We start from the raw sequence: 21,004 nt of genomic DNA, 5'->3' as shown, positions 1-21,004 counted from the left end.
AAATGGGCAAGTTCATAACAAGATGAGGTGGTTTTGCAGCTTAATACACAATTTGCGTGGTTGCTACTGAAATATTGTGGTGTTGGAAGTTCTGAGTAACCTTCTTGTGGCATAAAGAAGGAATTCTGGCCACACCCGTTTTTTTATCTGATTTCTCTAACGTCCTAAGTGGATGCTGGGGACTCCGTAAGGACCATGGGGAATAGCGGCTCCGCAGGAGACTGGGCACATCTAAAGAAAGCTTTAGGACTATCTGGTGTGCACTGGCTCCTCCCCCCATGATCCTCCTCCAAGCCCCAGTTAGATCTGTGCCCGAACGAGAAGGGTGCACACTAGGGGCTCTCCTGAGCTTCTTAGTGAAAGTTTTAGTTTAGGTTTTTTATTTTCAGTGAGACCTGCTGGCAACAGGCTCACTGCATCGAGGGACTAAGGGGAGAAGAAGCAAACTCACCTGCGTGCAGAGTGGATTGGGCTTCTTAGGCTACTGGACATTAGCTCCAGAGGGACGATCACAGGCCCAGCTTGGATGGGTCCCAGAGCCGCGCCGCCGGCCCCCTTACAGAGCCAGAAGGCAGAAGAGGTCCGGAAAATCGGCGGCAGAAGACGTCCTGTCTTCAACAAGGTAGCGCACAGCACTGCAGCTGTGCGCCATTGCTCTCAGCACACTTCACACTCCGGTCACTGAGGGTGCAGGGCGCTGGGGGGGGCGCCCTGAGACGCAATAATAAACACCTTGGATGGCAAAAAAATGCATCACATATAGCTCCTGGGCTATATGGATGCATTTAACCCCTGCCAAAATACATAAAAAAACGGGAGATAAGGCCGCCGATAAGGGGGCGGAGCCTATCTCCTCAGCACACTGGCGCCATTTTCCCTCACAGCTCCGTTGGAGGGAAGCTCCCTGGCTCCCCTGCAGTCACTACACTACAGAAAGGGTTAAAAAAGAGAGGGGGGCACAAATTAGGCGCAGTATTAACTATACAGCAGCTATAAGGGGAAAAACACTTATATAAGGTTATCCCTGTATATATATAGCGCTCTGGTGTGTGCTGGCAAACTCTCCCTCTGTCTCCCCAAAGGGCTAGTGGGGTCCTGTCCTCTATCAGAGCATTCCCTGTGTGTGTGTGCTGTATGTCGGTACTTTTGTGTCGACATGTATGAGGAGAAAAATGATGTGGAGACGGAGCAGATTGCCTGTAATAGTGATGTCACCCCCTAGGGGGTCGATACCTGAGTGGATGAACTGTTGGAAGAAATTACGTGACAGTGTCAGCTCTGTATAAAAGACAGTGGTTGACATGAGACAGCCGGCTACTCAGCTTGTGCCTGTCCAGACGTCTCATAGGCCGTCAGGGGCTCTAAAGCGCCCGTTACCTCAGATGGCAGATATAGACGCCGACACGGATACTGACTCCAGTGTCGACGGTGAAGAGACATATGTGACTTCCAGTAGGGCCACACGTTACATGGTTGAGGCAATGAAAAATGTTTTACACATTTCTGATAATACGAGTACCACCAAAAAGGGGTATTATGTTCGGTGAGGAAAAACTACCTGTAGTTTTCCTGAATCTGAGAAATTAAATGAGGTGTGTGATGATGCGTGGGTTTCCCCCGATAACTGATAATTTCTAAAATGTTATTGGCATTATATCCTTTCCCGCCAGAGGTTAGGGTGCGTTGGGAAACACCCCCTAGGGTGGATAAAGCGCTCACACGCTTGTAAGGGCTCTATCCTCTCCTGAGATGGCCACCCTTAAGGATCCTGCTGATAGAAAGCAGGAGGGTATCCTAAAATGTATTTACACACATATTGGTGTTATACTGCGACCAGCAATCGCCTCAGCCTGGATGTGCAGTGCTGGGTTGGCGTGGTCGGATTCCCTGACTGAAAATATTGATACCCTAGATAGGGACAGTATATTTTTGCCTATAGAGCATTTGAAAGATGCATTTCTATATATGCGTGATGCACAGCGGAATATTTGCCGACTGGCATCAAGTCTAAGTGCGTTGTCCATTTCTACCAGTAGAGGGTTATGGACACGTCAGTGGTCAGGTGATGCGTATTCCAAACGGCATTTGGAAGTATTGCCTTATTAAGGAGTTATTTGGGGTCGGTCTTTCAGACCTGGTGGCCACGGCAACAGCTGGGAAATCCACGTTTGTACCCCAGGTCGCCTCTCAACATGAGAAGACGCCGTATTATCAGGCGCAGTCTTTTCGTGGATAAGCGGGCAAAAGGTTCCTCATTTCTGCCCCGTGACAGAGGGAGAGGAAAAAGGCTGCAGAAATCAGCCAGTTCCCAGGAACAGAAACCCTCTCCCGCCTCTGCCAAGCCCTCAGTATACGCTGGGGCTTTACAAGCAGAATCAGGCACGGTGGGGGGCCCGTCTCAATGAATTTCAGCGCGCAGTGGGCTCACACGCAAGTAGACCCCTGGATCCTTCAGGTGATATCTCAGGGGTACAAATTGGAATTCGAGACGTCTCCCCCTCGCCGTTTCCTAAAGTCGGCTTTACCGATGTTTCCTTCTGACAGGGAGACAGTTTTGGAAGCCATTCACAAGCTGTATTCCCAGCAGGTGATAATCAAGATACCCCTCCTGCAACAGGGAACGGGGTATTATTCCACACTGTTGTGGTACCGAAGCCGGACGGCTCGGTGAGACCGATTCTAAATCTAAAATCTTTGAACACTTACATACAGAGGTTCAAATTCAAGATTGAGTCACTCAGAGCAGTGATTGCGAACCTGGAAGAAGGGGACTACATGATGTCTCGGGACATCAAGGATGCTTACCTTCATGTCAAAATTTACCCTTCTCACCAAGGGTACCTCAGGTTTATGGTACAGAACTGTCACTATCAGTTCAGACGCTGCCGTATGGATGGTCCACGGCACCCCGGGTCTTTACCAAGGTTTTGGCCGAAATGATGATATTCCTTCAAAGGAAGGGAATTTTAGTTATCCCTTACTTGGACAATTCCCTGATAAGGGTAAGATCCAGGGAACAGTTGGAGGTCGGTGTAGCACTATCTCAGGTAGTGTTGCTGCAGCACGGTTGGATTCTCAATATTCCAAAATCGCAGCTGGTTCCGACGACTTGTCTTCTGTTCCTAGGGATGATCCTGGACACAGTCCAGAAAAAGGTGTTTCTCCCGGAGGAGAAAGCCAGGGAGTTATCCGAGCTAGTCAGGAACCTCCTAAAACCGAGCCAAGTCTCAGTGCATCAATGCACAAGGGTTCTGGGTAAAATGGTGGCTTCCTACGAAGCAATCCCATTCGGCAGATTCCACGCAAGAACTTTCCAGTGGGACCTGCTGGACAAATGGTCCGGGTCGCATCTTCAGATGCATCAGCGGATAATCCTGTCACCAAGGACAAGGGGTCCCTCCTGTGGTGGTTGCAGAGTGCTCATCTTCTAGAGGGCCGCAGATTCGGCATTCAGGACTGGGTCCTGGTAACCACGGATGCCAGCCTGCGAGGCTGGGGAGCAGTCACACAGGGAAGGAATATCCAGGACTTATGGTCAAGCCTGGAGACATCACTTCACATAAATATCCTGAAGCTAAGGGACATTTACAATGCTCTAAGCTTAGCAAGACCTCTGCTTCAAGGTCAGCCGGTGTTGATCCAGTCGGACAACATCATGGCAGTCACCCACGTAAACAGACAGGGTGGCACAAGAAGCAGGAGGGCAATGGCAGAAGCTGCAAGGATTCTTCGCTGGGCGGAAAATCATGTGATAGCACTGTCAGCAGTATTCATTCCGGGAGTGGATAACTGGGAAGCAGACTTCCTCAGCACGACCTCCACCCGGGAGAGTGGGGACTTCACCGAGAAGTCTTCCACATGATTATAAACCGTTGGGAAAAACTCGACAGGTATTGCGCCAGGTCCAGGGACCCTCAGGCAATAGCTGTAGACGCTCTGGTAACACCGTGGGTGTACCAGTCAGGGTATGTGTTCCCTCCTCTGCCTCTCATACCCAAGGTACTGAGATTGATAAGATGGAGAGGAGTAAGCACTATATTCGTGGCTCCGGATTGGCCAAGAAGGACTTGGTAAACCGGAACTTCAAGAGATGCTCACGGAGGATCCGTGGCCTCTACCTATAAGAAGGGACCTGCTCCAGCAAGGACCCTGTCTGTTCCAAGACTTACCGCGGCTGCGTTTGACGGCATGGCGGTTGAACGCCGGATCCTGAAGGAAAAAAGGCATTCCGGATGAAGTCATCCCTATCCTGATCAAAGCCAGGAAGGATGCAACCGCAAAAACATTATCACCGCAATTGGCAAAAATATGTTGCGTGGTGCGAGGCCAGTAAGGCCCGACGGTGGAAATTCAACTGGGTCGATTCCTACATTTCCTGCAAACAGGACTGTCTATGGGCCTGAAATTGGGGTCCATTAAGGTTCAAATTTCGGCCCTGTCAATTTTCTTCCAAAAAGAACTAGCTTCAGTCCCTGAAGTTCAGACGTTTGTAAAAGGGGTACTGCATATACAGCCTCCTTTTGTGCCTCCAGTGGCACTTTGGGATCTCAATGTAGTTTTGGGTTCCAAAAGTCACATTGGTTTGAACCACTTAAATCTGTGGAGTTAAAATATCTCACATGGAAAGTGGTCATGCTGTTGGCCCTGGCCTGGGCCAGGCGCGTGTCAGAATTGGCGGCTTTATCCTGAAATAGCCCTTATCTGATGTTCCATTCGGACAGGGCGGAATTGAGGACTCGTCCTCAGTTTCTCCCTAAGGTGGTTTCAGCGTTTCACCTGAACCAACCTATTTGTGGTGCCTGCGGCTACTAGGGACTTGGAGGACTCCAAGTTGCTAGACGTTGTCAGGGCCCTGAAAATATATGTTTCCAGGAGGGCTGGAGTCAGGAAATCTGACTCGCTGTTTATCCTGTATGCACCCAACAAGCTGGGTGCTCCTGCTTCTAAGCAGACTATTGCTCGTTGGATTTGTAGTACAATTCAGCTTGCACATTCTGTGGCAGACCTGCCACAGCCAAAAATCTGTAAATGCCCACTCCACAAGGAAGGTGGGCTCATCTTGGGCGGCTGCCCGAGGGGTCTCGGCTTTACAACTTTGCCGAGCAGCTACTTGGTCAGGAGCAAATACGTTTGTAAAATTCTACAAATTTGATACCCTGGCTGAGGAGGACCGGGAGTTCTCTCATTTGGTGCTGCAGAGTCATCCGCACTCTCCCGCCCGTTTGGGAGCTTTGGTATAATCCCCATGGTCCTTACGGAGTCCCCAGCATCCACTTAGGACGTTAGAGAAAATAAGAATTTACTTACCGATAATTCTATTTCTCGTAGTCCGTAGTGGATGCTGGGCGCCCATCCCAAGTGCGGATTGTCTGCAATACTTGTACATAGTTATTGTTACAAAAATTGGGTTATTATTGTTGTGAGCCATCTTTCAGAGGCTCCTCTGTTATCATGCTGTTAACTGGGTTCAGATCACAGGTTATACGGTGTGGCTGGTATGAGTCTTACCCGGGATTCAAAATCCTTCCTTATTGTGTACGCTTGTCCGGGCACAGTATCCTAACTGAGGCTTGGAGGAGGGTCATAGGGGGAGGAGCCAGTGCACACCAGATAGTCCTAAAGCTTTCTTTAGATGTGCCCAGTCTCCTGCGGAGCCGCTATTCCCCATGGTCCTTACGGAGTCCCCAGCATCCACTACGGACTATGAGAAATAGAATTATCGGTAAGTAAATTCGTATTTTTCCTCTGTCTCCAGTTAAAACTGTATTTGGGTAAAAAAAAAAAAAAAAAAACATTGTTTATACTAAAATGTTTGCAAAGAAGCACAAACAGATGTGTCCTTTCTTGTTGCTGCTGTCGTGCCACATAGCGCCTCTCGGTGCACCAGATCCTGTGCGACTCGGCCGAGAGTCTTTTTGTTTAAGAATGTGCATAAATAGAACAACTGGGAAAGTCAAAACGACATTGCTATCTTACACTGATCAATGCGATGTGCGACCTGTACATCTATCTGCGACCGAGTCTGATTAGCGTAAGAAATGCTCCGATGTCTGCGTTGTCCATAATCTGTGACTCAGACGTGTGTAAAACCAAATCTTGTGCTCTTAGAGTTGCAGCCCTGCGCCCCCAGTACACGGAGCAGCTTTATGCGCTGTCTGCGATGCAGCTAAAGCTGGGTATTCACTGGCAAGGACATGCTGATATTTTGCGATCGGGATGCAGTCAAAATCCCGACAACCATTGACGGCGGTCAAAATACTGACATTAAAAATGCCGACAGGTCAAAAAGTCGACACGGGTTTTTCAAGATTTTTTTTTTTTTTTTTTTTTAAACAGACTTGTTCATACTTTACCATCCCAGTGCACTTGCAGGGGGAATATAATAGGCGAGCGTAGTGAGACACTGTGCCCGAAGCATGGCGAGCGCAACGGTACATCTATACGGTGTCCATGTCGACGTATGTCAACATACACACCAAAAAACATTTGAAAACTCGTGTAGACTTTTTGCCCTGTCGACATTTTAAGTTTTGGTATTTTGACCTTGTCGGTGTTTTTAAATGTCTTTCTTTTGACCTTGTCGGGATTTTGATTGTAGGTATTTCATACTGATCCCTTTGCGATCCCGTCGGCAGGTGTGTACACCCGATACGTCTGTGAACGACGATGTTCAGACATATCGCGCTGGCACTGCAGCACAGCCGATGCCCGTTGTGTCTACAGACATATTGGGGCACCTGGCTGTGTGCACGTACACTTGTTGCAGGGACTGACATCACAGAGATTCGGGCACATGCTCACCCAGCTGTGTCGTCAGGACGACCTATTGAGTGGCCGATCGGAAGTGTATATGCTTACCTGAATCAGCCGCCATCATGTCGACTAGGTGTGTACCCAGCATAAGACACAAATTTGAAATAAAAATATTGTACACTACTCCTCTCGCACCATATAGCGTGAGGACACGTGTGTGTGTATGTGTGTGTATATGTGTGTGTGTGTGTGTGTATATATGTATGTATATATTCTCTGAGCAGATTTCAGTAATATTCTAACATGAAGCCATATATATATATATATATATATATATATATATATATATCAATGTATACATCCGGCACTCTGTATGAGAAATGCATATGCCTGGGTGCCTTCCTTAGATTAATTCAGGTAGCATGCCTTTCCCACCTGTGGCTCAGGTATATCTGGAAAGGACAGAGGCGGCACTCCGAGGACTTTGAAAAATGATTTATGTGCAAAGCATGGCAAATCAAAAGTGTACAAAGAGGTAAGACCTCCATGTTTTTTTCATTGTTTGTACACTTTTGATTTGCCATGCTTTGCACATAAATCATTTTTCAAAGTCCTCGGAGTGCCGCCTCTGTCCTTTCCAGATATACCTGAGCCACAGGTGGGAAAGGCAATCTATATATATATATATATATATATATATATATATATATATATATATATATATATATATATATATATATATATATATATATATATATATATATATATATATATATATATGTATATAATATATTTTCTAGCTCCTTGTGTGCTGAGATAATAGTTGGTCATTTGGCCCCTGATCCGATACGTGCGCCTCTTACGTTGTGTCTGTGTTTTGTAGACCGTTGTAGGGACGGACATCGCCGAGCTGCTTCTCCAGGATCACAGAACGGTCTGGCTCCCCGGGAAATCTCCTAACGAAGCCAATCTGATCGATTTCACGAACGAAGCGCAGGAACAGGAGGAGTCGGGGGCCTCTCAGCTCTCGTTCCTGGCAGACATGTTGCCCAACTCTGGGGTTACTCTGGAGAAGGAGACTGAGCGCTTTAGGGAGCTGCTGCTTTTTGGACGTAAGAAGGTAAATATTAACGCTACTGCCCTACGACGTTGAGGGTCGGCGTATGCCACGTGTCTCTTGTATTACCGTGTCCTGCGCGTTGTTTCCTTGCGTTGTGTGATGCCGCTGCATGCGATCCCTCTCCCAGCGGTGAATATTTAATGCAGGTATTTGTGAGCAGCGCTGCTGATGTGTCTGTAATTGTCATCTTACACCTCTTACAGGATGCCCTGGAGTCTGCCATGAAGCACGGGCTGTGGGGCCACGCGCTGCTGCTCGCCAGCAAAATGGACAGCCGGACGCACGCCCGGGTGATGACCAGGTACTGCCTGCCTCCCTGGGGTAACTCTGTTCTTCCTGATCTAGAATCACGTTATACGCTGCCCGTCTTGATGGCTGTCCCAGTGTAGACCTGAGTTCCTAGAATAGTGTGTGTGGTAGAGAGAGGCCGTTCTTAAACATTGTTACGGAAATGGTAGCGGTGCTCTACATGTATCTTCCATGAAATAATTAATATTGCTCCTTCATCCGCTAGGGGACACTGGAGCCTATTACACTGGGGTATAGACGGGTGGATGAGTGAGCCTGGCACTTTAAATGTTTAAGAGATGCAGCTGGCTCCTCCCCCCTCTCTTTCCAAGCCCGGTTTAGATGACGCCTTACACTTGTGGTGGCGGCGGCTTACCGGAGGTACTGATAGCCATGCTTTATTCTATCAATGTCTTTAGAGCTCCGGGTGGTTTTGGTGACTTTATTATACCCCTCTTTGACTTTCAGCCGCTTCTAGGTTTACGTAATGAATTTCTGTGTCGTGGAGCCTGTAGTCACTAATGAAATGACTCCAAAATCAGCCACTAAATGTCCTTTCTGTTTTGTGCCTGGTAATGTAGGTTTGCCAACAGTCTCCCGATTAACGATCCCCTGCAGACTGTTTATCAGCTGCTGTCTGGAAGGATGCCGGCGGCAGCCACGGTAAGTGTCTGCATCTGTGTGTGCTTAGACTCAGCTGCGTCTCCTGCCCTAGAGGCGTAGTGTTCTGCCTGCAGAGTAGAGTGTATATAGCTTGTATGCTGCGGCTTCCGCTGTGCGGGGTGACTGCTGTATGTTCAGTTGCCTGTGTTACGGGTTTTGGCTCAGTGACGTTGCAGCTGCTTCCGGGAACTGGATTAAGTTGAGAGTACTTTTTTTGTTTTTTGCGTCTTGCAGTGTTGCGGAGATGAGAAGTGGGGCGACTGGAGGCCCCACCTTGCTATGGTGCTGTCTAATATAACAAACAACGTTGACGTACCAGCCAGGACCATCACCACAATGGGAGACACGTTGGGTAAGTTGGGGCACGGTCTCCTGCAATCGCGTGTGTGATGTTAGGCAGCTGTAGCAGGATGTGGAATGCGTACAGCGCTCCTAGATGGCGCCAGGTCACGCAGCTCGACTTTAACGGATAAACTGGGATTGTCGGATTACCCTGCTTGTTTGATATGTCCACAGTTCTGTATTATCGAGCATCTATTGCGAAATGCGTCAAACGCTAGTTCTAACACAGCGCAGACTGTATGGGGTGTGCTACAGTGGAATAGTCTCCTGTAGACCCCGGCAGTGTCTTTGTGACTTGCAGGGCTGATGGAACATGCATCGAGGGGTGACCCGTGTGGTGGTCTGGAGAATCTAGGTTTCTCTTTAGTATGCTGGGTCTTCAGACACGGGAATGACTGTTTTATACAACAGTGAATAGCATTGCCTTGATCATTTAATAATGATCCCTTTATAGAAGTGATTCCATATACCCTCTGCCAGCCTGCGTGTATTGGTGCTGCATGGTAATAATGTTCTTTGTACGTTACCTCCCTCAGCTTCCAGGGGGCTCTTGGACGCTGCGCACTTCTGCTATTTAATGGCTCAGGCTGGTTTTGGAGTGTACGCCAAGAAAACCACCAAGCTCGTCCTGATTGGCTCCAACCACAGGTGAGGGGCTTATTATTTTCTCATGTTCTAGGGACAGAAACCCTTTTGTCTTCTGAATAGTAACTGTGGATATTTGCCTTAGTGGCGTGTACAGATTCATCTTACTCAGCGTACAGTAAGCAGTCTAGTACAGCGTCTACAATCTATGCTATTAATATATATCCTTTATTAGCACCTTACTGTCCACGGCTCAGTGACTTATTGCTGTCTTTACTTTCTCACACACCGTGCTTTGTGCGTCCCCTGTGACGCAACTACTGCAGCGGAATCCATACCGTTACTTAACTTATGGAAGATACTGAAATAGTTTTGTTTTCCGCAGTTTGCCCTTTGCAAAGTTTGCCACGAACGAGGCCATCTGGAGGACCGAGGCCTACGAATATGCCCAGTCATTGGGTGCACAGACCATCTCCCTTCCCAATATCCAGGTAGAAAACCCTCCGCACGGCTCCTGGTTGGATGGCCTTACATAGAATAACCCGTCTCCCTGTCTCTTCTGCAGGTGTTCAAGTTTATTTATGCCTGTCGTCTGGCCGAGCACGGCCTGTCCGCTCAGGCTTTCCACTACTGTGAGGTCATCTCCAAGACCATCCTGCGGCATCCGTCTTACTACTCCCCGGTGCTGATCAGCCAGCTGTTGGAGGTGATTACTCAAAGACCCAGAATTATATCCAACCCATATGGCATCCATTCAGTGCCGTGAACCAATGTTCATGTGTAATATACAGCTCTATGGACTAGTCATGTCGTTATTCTCTTGTGGATATATACATCGAACATTGGTTCATCTGACAACGTAGCCGCTTGGTGAGAATAGATCCAGGGGTGTTTGTCACTATGCCACCTTCTGCTCCGCCGCGTCCTGGTACAGGAGGAAGCGGCAAGATCCTGTCTTTGGTGGTCATTCCGAGTTGATCGCTAGCTGCATTTGTTCGCAGCGCAGCGATCAGGCTAAAAATCGGCAGTTCTGCGCAATGCGCACGTGCATCGTACGGGCACAACGAACTATGTAGTTTTGCACAGGGTCTGGCGAATCATTTCAGTCGCACTGGTGGCCGCAGAGTGATTGACATGAGGTGGCTGCAGGCGAGCCAGGAAAAACGCAGGCGTGGCTGGGTGAACTGAATTGTCTGAAGTGATCGCAAGCGCTGAGTAGGTCTGAAGCTACTATAAAACTGCACAAAAAAAACTTTGTAGCCGCTCTGCGATACAACCGTTCGCACTTCTGCTAAGCTAAAATACACTCCCACGGCTGCTACAAACTGCTAACGAGTGATCAACTCGGAATGACCCCCTTGTGCTGATTCTTTCCCTCTGTGAGAGTGGTGGCTGCTGCTGGCTGTACAGGTATGCCAGAGGAAATCGTACCTACTGGCCGAAGGCAAATGCAGAACCTAGTATACACCATCCCCATTGTTGCTGAAACAAAGTTCTTGCCTCTCTTAGTAGAGGTGGTCCTATTTGCAGCTAGCCTGACCAGGACCTTACAATTCCTAAATTATTAGAAGATATGTTACAGCTAACCTTTAATCTAATGAAGCGGAAATGTTCATTAATTACAGGATGACCAATGAATGAGACGTTCTGTATGGTCGCTACGCGGAGATGAGTCTTCTCTACTAATGACGCGGTTTGTCCTGTAATTGTGCTCTTGCTCTCCTGCAGGTGGCCTCACACTTGAGATTCTTCGACCCTCAGCTCAAGGAGAAACCAGAGCAGGAATTATTCGTAGAGCCGCCATGGCTCCTGAGACTCCGCCACTTGGACATGCAGGTCAAGGTATGAATGAAGCCCAAACGCACTCGTTACAGAACCTCTTGGCCGCGGATGAACTTGATTCCTACTGCTTATATATATTTGCACAATTGTCTTTCAGCAAGGAGCTGTCGTGTACAGCACCGGTAGGACCACTCCGCAGCAGTATGCCTGCAGCACGCCCAGCTCTGAACATGACCACGTCATCCAGTCCGATGGTATGATGGCACCTCACGAAACGCAAGCTAATACAGACAATCCACTGCTGGCAAATATGATGCCAGCTGACCAGGGGGTGCAGTTAGCTCTGCCAGGTAAGGGACGCCATGTGTAACCGCGGAATCCATCCATATTATTACAGTGCTGGCGGGTGGGATTCTCTCCATAGAACCATAGAATGTGACAGCAGATAAGAACCACTTGGCCCATCTAGTCTGACCCTTTAACCTTGTGATAACCTCAAACCCTATTGATCCTTAATTCTTTGTAAGGATAACTGGGTTCGGTATGCCGGCCGTCAATATACCGACAATGGCCTGCCAGGATGCCGGCAGCGGGGTGAGCGCAAAGAGAGTGCCCTTGCAGGTTCGCTGCGCTCACTGTGTTGTGTGCTCTGTGGCTCATTGCGCTCGCCACAGGTTCTGTTCTCACTCTATGGGTGGACACCTACGGGTGGGAATCATCCTGTTTGGCCAGTATTCTGGTGGCCGGCATTTCCAGCTGTCGGCATTCCTGCGTCTCTATCCTGAACGCCGGGATCCCAACAGCCGGCAAATGAAACGTGCGCAGGATATTCTTCTGTCTATCTCAGGCTTGTTTAAATTGCTGTACTGTCTTGGCCTTTACCACCTCTGATGGGAGGCTATTCAATTGTCTACTACCCTTTCTGTGATGTACTTTTCCCTCAAATTTCCCCTTAACCTCTCTCTCTCTCACCCCCCCTCCCCAGGGTCCATGCATGTCCTCGTGCTCTAATACTTCTCTTCATTTGGTGAAGGTCTCCTTCCTGGACCTTGCTAAAACCCTTAATATATGTGACAATCTCTATCATATCCCCACTTTCCCTTCTCTGCCCCAAACTATACATGTTAAGATCTTTCAGCCTTTCCGGGTAAGTTTTGTGATGTAGGCCATGCACCATTTTAGTTGCCCTTCTTTGTACACACTCTAATGTATTTATATCTTTCTGAAGATATGACCTCCAGAACTGGACACAGTATTCTAGATGAGGCCGTACCAATGACCTATACAGCGGCATTACTTCTTTCTTTCTGCTACTGATTCCTCTCCCAATGCACCAAGCATCTGACTAGCCTTCCTCATTGCTGCGTTACATTGCTTACCTGCCTTTATGTCACCTGAAATAGTGACTCCTAGATCCCTTTCCTCCCCAGTAACCTCCAGTATAGGGATATAACACAGCTGTATAGTGGTAAATAAAAACCTTGAATAATTTCTCTTTCATCCACTAGGGGACACTGGAGTCTTATACAGTAGGGGTGTGAAGCTTGCAACCGGAGGTGTGGCACAATCTAAAAATTAGCATTGTCTGCACAGCCGGCTCCTCCCCCTTCACATCCCTCCTCCCTCAGTTTGAAAAATTGTGCCTAGGAGGTGCAAGTACAGATAGGAGCTCCTGCTCCAAATTAAAATAATGAGACTGAGTCAACCTAATTAAAAGGGGGACAAAAGTCTTAAGACTGGAGAGACAATGGTCCCTAATAAAGGGGACCTGCATCTCTCTACAGGAGATCCGGAGCAGCAGAGCAAGGCAGGGTTCCATGGTGTAATGGGGCAGAGTGAGTACTGGCCCTAGTTTAAGAATCCTGCAGTCTGCACATTTCTCTAATAACTGCAGTCCTGCCCCTCGCCTCCCTAACACTGATGTCCTTCCTTTCAGAAAGACAAAAATCTGCGGTGCTAAGATTATTACTCCCAGCTTACAGACAGCAGCGTTCAGACAGCAGGTGGTGTCCCCTGCTTGCCCCCCTCCCTCCGCCAGCACATAGAGATTCTAGTCTCCCAAGCCGCAGCCATCCACTACTCCCTCCGATGGTGCACGCGGCGATAGAGCGCTCAGTGCAGCGGCGCAGGAGACCTCCAGCCCCCCGGTAATCAGATCCATGCTCAGTAGAAGAGCGAATTAGAAAGGCCGGGGGAGAGGATTACATTTGCGGCGGGGGGTGACTCACGGCAGAGGCGTCTCACTGGGACGCGCTGCGAGGTCACGGCAGAGCAGCACCGACCGGGGGCTCCAGCGTTTACAGCCGGGGAGCAGCTTAACAAACGAGCGCTGGGACAGTAAGGGGGCTCCAGCGGCCGGAACGCCGGTGGAGTTTAAAAGGTATTTCTAAAATTTCTCTTTCATCCACTAGGGGACACTGGAGTCCTATACAGTAGGGGTGTGAAGCCTTGAACCGGAGGTGTGGCACAATCTTAAATTAGCATGGTCTGCACAGCCGGCTCCTCCCCCTTCACATCCCTCCTCCCTCAGTTTGAAAAATTGTGCTGGAGGCACAACACGTGGAGCACTTGAGCTCCTGACTAAGAAATCTAAAAGGGGCTGCGTAACACTAATAAAGGGGGGACAAGGCTACCTAATTTCAGAGAGACAAAGATCCCTATTGAAGGGACCTGCCTCTCTCCACAGGAGATCCTCAATAAACAACAAATAGTGAGTACTGGTCGTACAAGCGTAGGCTAGGGTCTTCCAGTTAATAAAAGTTTTTTTTTTTTCTCTCTCTCTCTCTTTATAGCTTTGCTGATACTGTTTTTAAAACTCCCCTTTATACAAACTAATCAGGGAAGGGCAGAGCGACGGTGGCCGGCGCGTGGGAGCCTTAGTGCGGCGCGGGACTCAGCCTGTCTTCCCTGTGAGCAGGGGGGGACGGCAGAGCGGCGCGCTGCACAGTACAGAGACCCACGGGCGGAGCGGAGCACAGGCGCCGCTACGGGAGACGGACCCGTCGCGCGCGCCAGCCGGCGGGTCCGGAGTGCGCTGCATAGCGGCCAGAGGGGGAAATCGGTTAAAGAACTTAAATGTTAATAACAGTGCGGCAGGCCACTTTTTGCTATGAACTTACATTTAGTGGGGGCCATGTTTCTTCGTTTTGGCGCCAGGCTGAGGTGAGGGATGGGTCCTCCCCCTCCCCCCCCAGTAGGTACATAGGGGAAGGTTTATTAATAAAGGAATTAACTCCCCCTGCTGCACGGCCTGGATAGTGCATGCATTAAGATAGTAGAGAGAGAGTTAGGCAACAGCTCCCTCTACTGGTGTAATGTATATATACAATATACGAGGATCTCCTGAAAAGTAATCAAACTTTACAAATTATATTTTCAAGGGACGTCTGTTTCAAACATTCCGGAGAAAATACACAGAAGCAAGCCAACTCTAACATCGTAGCTGATTTAGAGTTGGGGTGTGAGGGTTGCGAGTCGGCTGGTGTTTTATTTTTTATTTTTTTGGCCTGTTCCTTTTATAGAGAAAAAGGGGACAGGTAATTCCAGCCGGATCCAATAGCTTCGCTTCCGTCATCTCCCAGTCTTTCTCTTCCTAGTTTAAAGGGTGAAAGCGCTGCGTAATACCCTGGTAAGGGGTTTTAAAAAGAAAAACAACATGTCTAAGGCTACCAAGACCTCAAAGACCTGTTATGTTTGTACAAAATGTAACAAGAAGAGCACGCGGGTTGGCAGCTCCGGGGTGTGCGACTCCTGCTTAGACAAGGACGCTCCACCTGGGAGCAGTGCTCTGGCTAAGGCATGGGAAGACAACCTTGCTAATAGAATCTCCAAGGAGATGGCAGAATCCCGCAAGCAGCAATTGGAATGGGCTGCGGGATTCTCAAAGACGATGGAGGAATTTCTCATCAAGTTAACGCCGCCCGCACACGCAGAGACGAGTGTGCGCAGGGCTGTTAAAAGAACTCTTCCTATTATACCAGAATCTGAGGAAGAAGAGGGTTTTCTTCTGTATCGGAAGAAGGTGAGTTAATTGAACCTAACCTAGACGCCGATTTTCCTGAAGACGACTTGGCGATCTCGGGTCTGGATTCCTTAATTGACGCGGTAAAGGACATCCTAAGCTTTAAGGAAGAGGAAGTCCGGGAGCCGGAAGATTTTGATTTGTTCGAATCCCAAAAGCCGCGTTCAGCAGCGTTCCCCATTCCTAAATCCCTCCAATCTCAGATGGAGGAGGCTTGGAAACAACCTGACAAACGTTTTCAATTTCCGAAACGTTTTCAGGTAACTTACCCCCTACATAAGGGTGTAATGGACAAGTGGGAGTCTCCGCCGGTAGTGGATGCTTCACTAGGAAGATTGTCAAAGAAGACAATCTTGCCAATTCCTAACGTAACTACTTTAAAGGATGCGTCCGACCGTAAAGTTGCCACTGCGTTAAAATCAATGTTTGCAGCAGCAGGTGCAGCGCAGAGACCTGCGATCGTCTGTGCTTGGGTCAACAAGGCCATGGGTGCATGGTCCGGCCGTATTGTACAAGCTATTGAGGAGGAAAATAGCTTAGAAGAGATTACACAACTGGCGGAACACATTCGGGAATCTGCTACATACTTGTGTCAAGCTTCTAAGGATATTAGCAGAATAGCATCACGCATATCTGCATCGGCCATATCGGCTTGGAGGATTTTATGGCTCAGAGAATGGCAAGGTGACTCTGACACCAAGAAGGCGGTAGAATCCATTCCCTTTGGGGGTGACATGCTGTTCGGACCAAAGTTGGACAAGTGGATTTCGCAGGCTACAGCGGGGAAGTCCACTTTTCTGCCTACTCCTTATATGAGAACCGCTCCACAAACTAGGAGAGGTTATTCGGGACCAGCGTTTACTTCATTTAGATCACAGTCCTTTCGAGCCCGAGGTAGGGGTTTCGGTACACAAGCACGCGGGGGCAGAGGTAGAGGCCGCTCGCAGGCAGCAACCAGAAAGCAGGATAAACCTGCTGACAAGACCATGGCATGACGGCCTCCCAGCTCACCTGGGGTCCCCCTTGGTGGGCGGCCGACTGGAAGGTTTTCAGGACATCTGGGCCAAAACCTCACCAGAACTTTGGGTGAACAACTTAATCTCTCAGGGATACAGACTGGAATTTCAACAGAGGCCTCACAGTCTGTTTTTTACAACAGGATTGCCTCAGTGCCCTCAAAAAGCAAGGGCACTACGGGCAGCAATTCTCAAATTGCTACAAGCAGAGGTCATTATTCCGGTTCCCGCTTCTCAGAGAGGAACGGGGTTCTATTCCAATCTTTTTGTCATGCCAAAGCCAGACGGGACGGTCAGACCAATACTCAATTTAAAAGTTTTCAACCAGTTTTTAAGAGTCTACAGATTCAAGATGGAATCAATCCAATCAGTCATTGCAGGCTTAGAACAAAGCGAGTTCATGGTATCCATGGACATAAAGGATGCATATCTGCATATTCCAATCTGGACTCCTCACCAGGCTTACTTAAGGTTCGCACTGGTGACGGAGCACTACCAATTCCGGGCCTTGCCGTTCGGTCTAGCGTCAGCCCCAAGAATTTTCACAAAGATCATGGCGATCATGTTGGCAGGACTGAGACTGTTGGGGGTCACGATTATACCTTATCTGGACGATTTACTGATCAAAGCTCCATCTCAGAATCGACTGCTCAAGGATGTTCAGACATCACATCAATTTCTAATTCAACATGGATGGATTGTCAATTTCAAAAAGTCCAACCACATACCGACTCAACTGATTCAATTCCTCGGTCTCATCTTGGACACGGTCCTATTACGTGTGTTCCTACCAGAGAACAAGGTCCAGGACCTACAGAGATTAGTGGCTCAGGTACTGAGGACGCAAACCGTTTCTCTGCACCTCTGTGTGCAACTTCTCGGGAAAATGGTGGCGTCGTTCAAAGCTCTCCAGTACGGCAGACTTCATTCCCGACCATTCCAAATAAACCTCATTGCTCAGGGAGCAGGCTCGCACTGGCTTCTCCATCGGAGAATCCGACTTCAACCACAAGTACGGGTCTCCTTGATATGGTGGTCGTTACACAAGAACCTTACAGCCGGCAAGAAATGCGGCATTTGGGATTGGAGGATCCTGACGACGGACGCCAGTCTCAGAGGTTGGGGAGCAGTCCTAGAGGACCATCAGTTTCAAGGACGGTGGACACTACAGGAAAGCAAACTACCCATAAATATCCTCGAACTAAGAGTAGTCTACAATGCACTTCTCTTAGCAGAAGACCTAGTCATGAATCAACACATCAGGATTCAGTCAGACAATGTCACGACGACGGCTTACATAAACCGTCAAGGAGGAACAAAGAGCAGGATGGCGTTAAAGGAGGCCACAAAGATCTTGTTGTGGGCAGAAAGAAGAGACATCATTCTCTCGGCAGTGTTCATTCCAGGTGTGGAGAACTGGGAGGCAGATTATCTCAGTCGCCAGGACATGCATCCGGGGGAGTGGTGCCTTCATCCACGGATTTTCAACATGATTGTGAGAAGATGGGGTCTGCCTCAGGTGGACCTAATGGCGTCTCGACAAAACCATCAGCTGCCCAGATATGTGTCAAGAACTCGAGATCCAGCAGCAGAAGGAGTGGACGCATTAACACTTCCGTGGTGTTACAGGAGGGTTTACATATTTCCACCATTCCCACTCATACCCAGGGTTTTGTGATGTAGGCCATGCACCATTTTAGTTGCCCTTCTATAGAAACATAGAATTTGACGGCAGATAAGAACCACTTGGCCCATCTAGTCTGCCCCTTTTTTATTTTATCCTTTAGGCAATCTCAACCCTTTTTTAACCTTAATTCTTTGTAAGGATATTCATATGCCTATCCCAAGCATGTTTAAATTGCCCTACAGTCTTAGCCTCTACCACCTCTGATGGGAGGCTATTCCACTTATCCACTACCCTTTCTGTGAAGTAATTTTTCCTTAAAGTTAAGGGTTCTGAAAAGGGTAAAGCGGGAACGAGTGTGGGTCATTCTAATTGCACCAGATTGGCCCCGCAGGAGTTGGTACACCGACCTGCGAGGGTTACTTGCGGAAGATCCTTGGAGGTTACCTCAGAGAGAGGACCTGCTATCTCAGGGACCGTTCCTACACCCCGACCTGAACAGGCTGCGTTTGACGGCGTGGCTATTGAAACCCGGATCTTAAGAAACAGAGGGATCCCACGAACGGCCATTCCTACAATGATTGCCAGCTAGGAAGCCGGTCACAGCCAGGCACTACTACAGGATTTGGAGACGGTACATGGCTTGGTGTCAGGAACGGGGATGGAATTCATTTAACTTCCATTTATCGCGACTTCTACTTTTCCTTCAGGCCGGTCTAGAGGGAGGGCTCAGGCTGGGCTCTCTGAAGGTTCAGACTTCGGCTCTCTCCATCCTTTTTCAACAGCGGCTAGCATCCTTGCCAGAGATTCAAACTTTTTTACAGGGGGTGCTGAGGATTCAACCCCCTTTTCGTCCTCCCACGGCACCATGGGACTTAGGTTTGGTGTTAGAATATTTGAAGTCACCGACTTTTGAGCCGTTGACAAGAACAGACCTGAAATATCTCTCTTGGAAGGTCACGTTATTACTTGCCTTGGCTTCGGCTAGGCGGGTTTCTGAGTTGGGAGGCTTATCCTGTAAGAGTCCTTTCTTAGTTTTTCATGAGGATAGGGCGGAACTCCGTACAAGAGCAGACTTCCTTCCGAAGGTGGTTTCGGGGTTTCATGTAAACCAGCCAATAGTGGTCCCATCTTTCCAGGGCCTCACAGATGAGGACGTGTCATTGGATGTTGTCCGAGCTTTACGGGTATACGTACAGGTTACGTCGTCTTTCAGAAAGTCGGACCATTTGTTTGTTCTTTATGATGGGCCAAAGAAGGGTTGGCCGGCATCTAGGCTGCCAGGGGTGCTTCCACTACTCAACTTTACAGAGCGGCGACGTGGTCTTCAGCCCACACGTTCGCGAAATTTTACAAGTTTGATACTTTTGCGTCCGGACATTTAGTTTTGCAGGCCACCGACAGCACTCCCTCCCTGGGGGAAAACTTTGGGACGTCCCCTACTGTATAGGACGCCAGTGTCCCCTAGTGGATGAAAGAGAAAAGAGGATTTTGGTACTTACCGATAAATCCATTTCTCTGAATCCTCTAGGGGACACTGGACGCCCGCCTCGGTGCTGTCATCCTGCTGTGTTCAAAGTTCTTGTTTTAATCAGTTCGTGCAAACAGCGTTAGTTATTCGGTTAAGAGTTCTTGGCCGCTGTTTGATATGTTGTACGGTTCGGTTCCTCGCCATGGGCTATAGTGTCATGTCCTATTCTCTCAGTCACATTTTTCAAACTGAGGGAGGAGGGATGTGAAGGGGGAGGAGCCGGCTGTGCAGACAATGCTAATTTAAGATTAGCTTCACACCCCTACTGTATAGGACTCCAGTGTCCCATAGAGGATTCAGAGAAATGGATTTCTCGGTAAGTACCAAAATCCTCTTTTTTCAATGGCGGCCATTTTTCAAAAAATAAAAGGCGCCGAATCTAGATGTGAACAGAACACTCCCCTCTTAGTGGGGACATGATATTTTGGCCAGTCACAACAGAGGGAGGGATCTCATTTAACATAGATGATTTGCTCCCTCTACTGATAGAACTCTGGCCAGTTAAACGGGTAATTGCTCCCTCTTCTGGTGAATAGTTGTCTCTGCTGCAAAGGATCCTCCAATATTTTAATCATGCATTTTATGCTTTATATTTTCAAGGACTTCTATTTAAAAGATCCTGAGAAAATAAAGATGTGTGCTGTTACAGTTTAAAGCACCAGCCTAGACCTCTAGAACAGATTACGTTTGCACAAAATGTAATATGAACGTTAAAGGTTCTGGGGTGTGCGATCCATGTTGTAAATGACAGATGCTCAATCCGAGAGCGGTACTCCATCTGGTTTATGGGAACATGCCCTGGCAGATATTTTCAGATGGTGGAATCCCGCAAACAGCATTCAAAAGGAGCTGTGGGATCTTTTGCCAAGAAGATGTAGGAATTTTCAGATCAAATTAACCCCACCTACACAAGCAGTTTATAAAAAGATGTCCGTAAGGCGGTTATGAGACCGCTCCACATCCTACAGGAGGAGGGGAAAGGTTTTGGTAATTGAAGTCCTCAATTTCAAAGAGTAAGAAATTAAGGAACCAGAGAAGTTTGAATTATTCGAATTCGAAAAAAACAAAAAAAAGATACTGCTGTCAGCAGTTTTTCCAATTCCTTAAGCTCTCCAGCTCAGATGGGGGGTAGCATGGAAACAGCCCGATAAATGCTTTCACGCTCCAGGGCAGACTGCCTAGTTCAGTTGGTAGAGTGCAGGTCTTACACTATCTCGGTAAGCCTATCCTAAGCTATTTTACCTATACCAATGGAAGGTAAATTACTTGAAACTATTTT

At 48.3% G+C, this 21,004-nt stretch overlaps 1 protein-coding gene across 3 annotated transcripts in view; it reads left to right on the top strand.

Annotated features, from left to right (window-relative positions):
* The window catches only part of SEC16A (SEC16 homolog A, endoplasmic reticulum export factor), a 69,752-nt gene that overhangs the window by 19,522 nt on the left and 29,226 nt on the right, over positions 1–21,004 (top strand). For all 3 annotated transcript variants that reach the window (XM_063935889.1, XM_063935888.1, XM_063935887.1), the window contains exons 11-19: positions 7,637–7,873; positions 8,077–8,174; positions 8,743–8,824; positions 9,059–9,176; positions 9,703–9,814; positions 10,137–10,242; positions 10,317–10,457; positions 11,480–11,593; positions 11,691–11,883. In XM_063935889.1, the coding sequence (XP_063791959.1) occupies positions 7,637–7,873; positions 8,077–8,174; positions 8,743–8,824; positions 9,059–9,176; positions 9,703–9,814; positions 10,137–10,242; positions 10,317–10,457; positions 11,480–11,593; positions 11,691–11,883 (1,201 nt within the window). The remainder of the gene's footprint in view (positions 1–7,636; positions 7,874–8,076; positions 8,175–8,742; positions 8,825–9,058; positions 9,177–9,702; positions 9,815–10,136; positions 10,243–10,316; positions 10,458–11,479; positions 11,594–11,690; positions 11,884–21,004) is intronic.

This window comes from Pseudophryne corroboree, chromosome 8 (genome assembly GCF_028390025.1).
Source record: "Pseudophryne corroboree isolate aPseCor3 chromosome 8, aPseCor3.hap2, whole genome shotgun sequence".
NCBI classification, from domain to species: domain Eukaryota; kingdom Metazoa; phylum Chordata; class Amphibia; order Anura; family Myobatrachidae; genus Pseudophryne; species Pseudophryne corroboree.
The sequence above is the reverse complement of the archived record's forward strand: the minus strand, read 5'-3'. Positions and strand labels throughout refer to the sequence as shown.